Below are 6,000 nucleotides of genomic sequence, written 5' to 3'. Positions count from 1 at the left end.
GGCAGGATCAGGTTTGAGATGTGTCACCAGGTGCAGCTCAGGAGGAAGAGCTCAGTGATTCCTCAGTAATGCTCCCCCAGGAAAAGCATCTCCAAATAACCAAACAGAGCTTTTGGCAGGAAGGAAAGGAGCCCCTTCTCAACAGCCATCCAAACAAAGGATCATTCCTCCCTTGGGATCCTGCTTTCTCTTACACAAACTGCACTCACAGACGCTGGCTGAGAGCATCTCCCAGCTTCCTTTCCTCCCACCAGCAGCTCCAGCAGCTCAGGCTGCAGAGAGCAGCCGAAATTTGGGTTTCCTGGTGGATCTGTGGTGAGTGTCCTGCACTGAGCAGCACGAGAACCTGGGTGGGTCTGCATGGCTGGTCTCCTGGTTTATCTGAGGAAAGGTGGCAGGACAGGCTCACCCTGACTGTGACAGGAATGGCCTCTGTCACTGTGTGACAGCACCCTGGACTGCAGTTCCAGTCCATCCATGGCTACTGCTCAGGGTCCCTGGAGAGGCAGAGACTCAGGGAGGGACTCTGAGATTTCCACCAGCAGAACAGGGGAGAGGGTAAAAGCATGTCAAGTTATCTGTCCCACTAAAGCTTTCCCTAAGACAAAAGCTCTGATGAATAATATTGTTATTAGCATAACCAAGGCCTTTGACGTCCTTATGTTTAAAAAAGTCCTTTTTGCTCATGACCAGTGTCTACAGTAGCACTCACAGGATTTAACAGCCAAAAATTAGCACCCATAACCAAATCTGCACCCAGAATATTTCAGCACCTTCTGTTAGAGGATCTGAAAGCACTTGACAAATGTTAACCAACATTTGGCCTCACAACCCCCAGTGAGGTAGAACAGAGCTGTCCCTGCAGGGACAGACAGACAGATTGAGGCACAGGGTTACTCAGAGACCTGCTCCCATTCAGACACGAAATTCAGCAATGCCAAGGGCTTGGAGGTGTGCTGACTGCTGCACCCAAGCTTTGTCCACAGCACCATCCTTCCCCTCACAAACCCTCAACGAGCCCTTGGCATGTGAACTAACCCCAGGATTCTATTTACAGTATTTAAAATGACCATTTAGCCTAGTGCAGTCAGAGAGTTATTCAATCAAATGAAGCTATCAGTGAGAGCAAATGGTTTCTTGTGCAAAACTCTGGGTGTAAATGATCATGCACTAAGCCTACTGGGTGCAAATTTGGTGTGTGATAACTCTGACCCCTTGACAATTCCCAATCCTGGCCTCTCTCTGATAAATCTCTTTTTAAAAGTTGCATTGTAAGTGTGATCACACGAGCCTCAAAAGATGCAGCCTGCACAGATTGTTTCATCCCAGCAATGCAAGCAAACAAAATGTGGAGTGGCTTTGGGAACAGCCCAGCATTCATGGAGCATCAAGCATCACAAGGATAAAATCCATCCCAATCACAAGGGGTTGCAAGGCAACAGGGAGTAGGTGTCTATGTTGGGAAAAAGAAGAAAAAAGCAAATAGAGCAACAAAGAAAGACTTGATTGCACAGATTTCATTTAGGTAAAGTTCTGCAAGAATCAGTTTCATCGAAGCTTATTCCATGAGGGAGGGAGGCAATGGCAGCTGGCCTAGGATGAAGCTTTGGCGCAGTAAAACCCACCAGCCCTGCGTGAGGAGATGAACTTTGCATTCTGGAGGAGGCATTACCGATTAATAAAAGCAAAAGCTTTCTCTAAATACAGCGAGTTTGTTTTTCTCAGATAGAAGAGTTTCTTAAAATACAGGTTTTTAGAACACCACAAAACTTCATTTGTTATATAAGTAGAGAATCTGGCCATAGTTAGGAATACTGAAGTGTAAAAAACCAAATACATTACAAAAATTATCAAAACATTCAATATTTTGAATGACCATTTTTCCCCCCCTACACGTGTCTGTTTTGGCAGTGATGATAAGATTTCTAAACTGAGTTGCTGTTATTATTGTTCTGCAGTTGTGGTTGGTTTTTTTTGTACTTTTTTTTTCTGAATGTGTTTTTTAAACAAAAGAAAATTACCAGCTTTTATAAAAAAGAAGGAGCTTGAATCCTTACTCCCAAAACACAGATACAAGGTTTTCCTTTATAAAAAGTGTATTGATTTTTTTGCTATAAAAAGTGACCTATAGGGTGTCAAACCTGAAAACAAATTCTCACAGTGTTTTCAGTGTTGGCTGTTCACAAGGCATTACTGTTACAAAGAGAGAGATAGAGAGATACCATAGGGGAGGTATAAATATTTGTTACCAGCTAGCAGCATTGCATGTGGAAGGTGTTCTGCTCCAGATGACTCAGCTGATTTATGGGTTTTTGCTTAATTATTAAAAAAAAAAACCAATCCCAAACAATATTTGAATAATTTGAATTATTGTCCTAACCTTACTTAGCATCTGACACAATCATTCCTAATCTCATCCAAGCATCTGCTGGCATATTAAACATCAAACTAGAAATTCCATGCCTGCCCTCCACAATAAAACCAAGACTCTTTAGAATGCAGGTGCCAAAACTGGGGCTGTGAATGAGGAGCAGGTGAGCTGGCAGAGGCTGGCAGTTTGCCCAGGTGGAGAACATCATCTGCCCTGCTCCAGCTTGCAAACTGCTCAGCAAGGGGTCCATTTGCACACCTCCAGGGGAACTACTTCACTGACACTAGGAAAACCACATGGTTGCAGCAGCAGAAGAAACAACAGAAGAAAATGGGAAATGCACAGAATCGTTGGCACGCCGGCCCCAAACTTCTCACAATGCCCATTTTGCACCCCTGTAACTCAGAAGAATGGTATCCCTCTATCTCTATAGACTGGCAGGTGTTGGTTTGTGGCACAGAGAGGAGAAATCACAGAACAAAAATGACATTTAACCGTGTGTCCTTTGACTTGAAAGCACCAGTCACCGATCTGCTTGTTGTGGCAGAGGAACTTTGCTGTATCCCAAATGCAGTGTGGACATTCCGCTCTACATGGAGTCTCCGAGGGAATCCGAGTCATCCAAAGACAGAGGCAGGTACAAGTCCTGTAGGGAGAAAGGAGAAAATGTTAACCCTCACCATCAGCTCCCACCCTTGGCCACGCAAAGGGAAGCAGCCGAGTGGCTCTGGGCAGCTCAGAGGCTAAAATTCACATTGCGGAGGGTGGGATGTGCTGGTGGCTGGGCTAGGCTCACCAGAATCCAGGGAGTTCCAGGCTAAAATCAAGGCAGGCTCCTTGCACAGAGGAGCAAGAGCATCTCTGCTCCTGATGACTGTTCAGGGATAAGTTTCAGAAGTGTTTTTTTATTGTTCTGGATCAATGTGGCCATTCCAGCAAATGCATCTCTGCTCCTGATGACTGTTCAGGGATAAGTTTCAGAAGTGCTTTTTATTGTTCTGGATCAATTTGGCCATTCCAGCACATACATGAAAGAGCAGCACTGTGCCTTAAACACATCTCTTTAAATCTGAGTCCAAAATAAAGAGTCTTATCTTGGTTTGACAGCTGCCCTCAGGACAAATATCCAGGAAAATCACATGTTCCATGGTGTATTCTTTATTTTAAGTAACTTCTAATCAGTTGGAAAGGTTAATAAAATAATCCCAAGTTTATCATTCGGATCAAATGCTCAATGTAAAGCTTTTCCAATGTCCCTTTCTGGGGTAACCATTTTATTCCACTTGTTTAAAGTCCAGTGTGGGACAAGGTACAGGAGCCATCTCAAGAGCTAAAGCTCTCCTGGGACCTTTTTGAACTCTGACCCACACACAGGTAATAACTGTGAGCAAAATGAAGAAAAACCCAACTATTCAGGAAGAAAATTCACAGAAATCTTGATAGAAGAAGAGGTAAAATAGGATTTTGTGGTGAACTCAACCTAAGCATTTATCACTTGAGCTTTAAGGGGAGAAAAGTGATTTCATTGTAAGCAGGAAATTGCTCCTGGGAGATAAGACAATGATGCATGAATATTCTGGTAACCTAAAATACTGCATTTGTGTTTGCTGATTGGCTTAACTTAATGGAGAAAATCATAGTTGGGTTGGCTTTGCCCTCAGCAGTCGCCATCTATTACAAATGGTCTCAGGGCTGCACTGGAAAGGTGATGAATCAGCCAGCTGCAAACATACATAAAACATTAAAAAGGTGATTTTACTTGTCTTGACTGAGAAACAAATCCTCACCTCCAAAGTTCTCAATGAGATGGAAAGTTTAGAAAATGTTTTGAGTCCCTGATGCTGAAGCAAAGGATGCAATTTGCAGCATTACTTCTGCTCAACTGATGAACTGAGACCATGGGCCAGATTCTGTCCTCAATTATAAATTAATAATAAATCTGGACACATTGTGTTAAATTTGGTGTTTTTCTCAAACTTAGACTGAGCAGCTGAGAACAGAGTGAGGTCCCGAGGAAAACACAGTTTTCATTTGGATTCAGCTATGCCTTTGTTAAACAGAATAAGTTCAACCCCTGCAACTTGGCCCACAGTGGGTTCCACATTGACTGAAAAACCACTAGAATTTTTTAATTACTCTTCAAAAACTTGGAGTCAATGCTTTCAAAGTCGGGCTGAGAGGTACATTCTGTTTGCTAAAGAGAAACCCCCCTGACTTCCTCTCACACCTACATTTGTGTCCAAGCTCAAATACCCATATCAAGTGAAAACTGTTGGAAGCAGCATTGTGGCTATCCCAGAAATGCAAAGGCCACAGAAATGAAAGTCAGAACTCAGCACAGAGTGGCCCTGAATAACAGGAACTGAAAAAGCTGTGACAGCTGCTGTACCTTTTAAATAAATCAATACATGAATTATCCATGAGCCAGCAGAGGTTTCCTGATCTCTGCCAGGATGCTGTGCTACCTGTTGGCCTGTTCCACAACACAATTACCATGCCAGCTGTAAGAATCACCCGCTTCCTGTAAAACAGAGCATGGCCCTAAATAATTAAAAAAAAATAAATTCTTGAGGAGCATCATTAAAGTGATGTCTCAGAGCTCCAGTAGCATTTGTGTTGCTTCTGCTCTTTAATGGGCCTGATTTGCCAACACTTGAGGCTTTTCAGGCCAGGAGGGTTGACATGAAACCACATCCATCAGTGATTTTTTCAAACAGTGGTACAAGCTCATGGGTAAGTTGTCTCCTCTGATCCCTCTGGATGGTCTCCAGCACACATTAACAACTCCAGGTGAGGAGTCAGGCCAGTGCTTTGCTCACCACCTTGCCCAAAAGGACAGCTTTTACAGGTAAAGGGCCAAACTCCCCTATTTGAACATCAGGAGCTGTTATTCTTCCAGAGGATATAACCATGACTTCAGCGTCACCCAAAGCTGAGGGGCTGAGGCAGAAAGAGGTGTAGTAAGGTATAAGAAACATAATACCTTGTGCTTACGGAGGCTTCCTGGGCTGGTGGGCGTGGAGATCGGGGACTGCTTGGATTTGGGTGTGGACAGCTGGCTGCTGGAGGTCCCGTTGGCTGGCAGAAAACAAGACACAAGCTGGAAATCAGGCAAGCAAGGGGAAGATTTTTCTCCTTTGGGGAGATGGAAGGTCTCCAAACATTTAACACCATGGTTTATTCATATTAGGCAGGAGGAAAAAAACCAAGTGGACAGCATAGCTATAAACATAACTCAAGGATTTCAGCTGCTCAGGGTGACTGCAAAATACAGTGAGATACAAAATAAATTGAGGGAGCAATATTTCACACAACAAATATTCACCAAGTCGATCCAAGGCACATATCACCAGAAAAACAGAAAGACAATTTTTGTGTTCTCAAACTGTTTAAGGGCATGACTGGAAACCAGAGGCTGAAGATATCCTGAATCCTACCCAAACAATGTCAGATGTCAATTATACACATTAAAAATTAGACAAACAGCAGCCTGGAATGCCCTGGCTGTAGTTAGCTGTGGGTGGGATTAAGTGACCAAAGAGCCTGATGGAATTGTACTTTCAATTGTAACAGCTGAATCTACAAATCAGTAACTTAGAATTCATCAAGTACTTGAGTGTCTGGAGGAG

The 6,000-nt window shown here is 43.4% G+C and overlaps 1 protein-coding gene across 4 annotated transcripts in view; it reads right to left on the bottom strand.

Annotated features, from left to right (window-relative positions):
• Positions 1–207: 207 nt before the first annotated feature.
• Positions 208–6,000, bottom strand: part of DCX (doublecortin) — an 81,644-nt gene continuing 75,851 nt past the window's right edge. For all 4 annotated transcript variants that reach the window (XM_068205215.1, XM_068205214.1, XM_068205217.1 and 1 more), the window contains 2 exons: positions 5,355–5,449; positions 208–3,017 (listed from right to left, as the gene is read on the bottom strand). In XM_068205215.1, coding sequence (XP_068061316.1) covers positions 2,961–3,017; positions 5,355–5,449 — 152 coding nt within the window. In that variant the 3' untranslated portion in view covers positions 208–2,960. The remainder of the gene's footprint in view (positions 3,018–5,354; positions 5,450–6,000) is intronic.

Source organism: Anomalospiza imberbis, chromosome 14 (genome assembly GCF_031753505.1).
Source record: "Anomalospiza imberbis isolate Cuckoo-Finch-1a 21T00152 chromosome 14, ASM3175350v1, whole genome shotgun sequence".
NCBI lineage: Eukaryota > Metazoa > Chordata > Aves > Passeriformes > Viduidae > Anomalospiza > Anomalospiza imberbis.
Note: the sequence above shows the minus strand (reverse complement) of the source record. Positions and strands in the feature narration are given on the sequence as shown.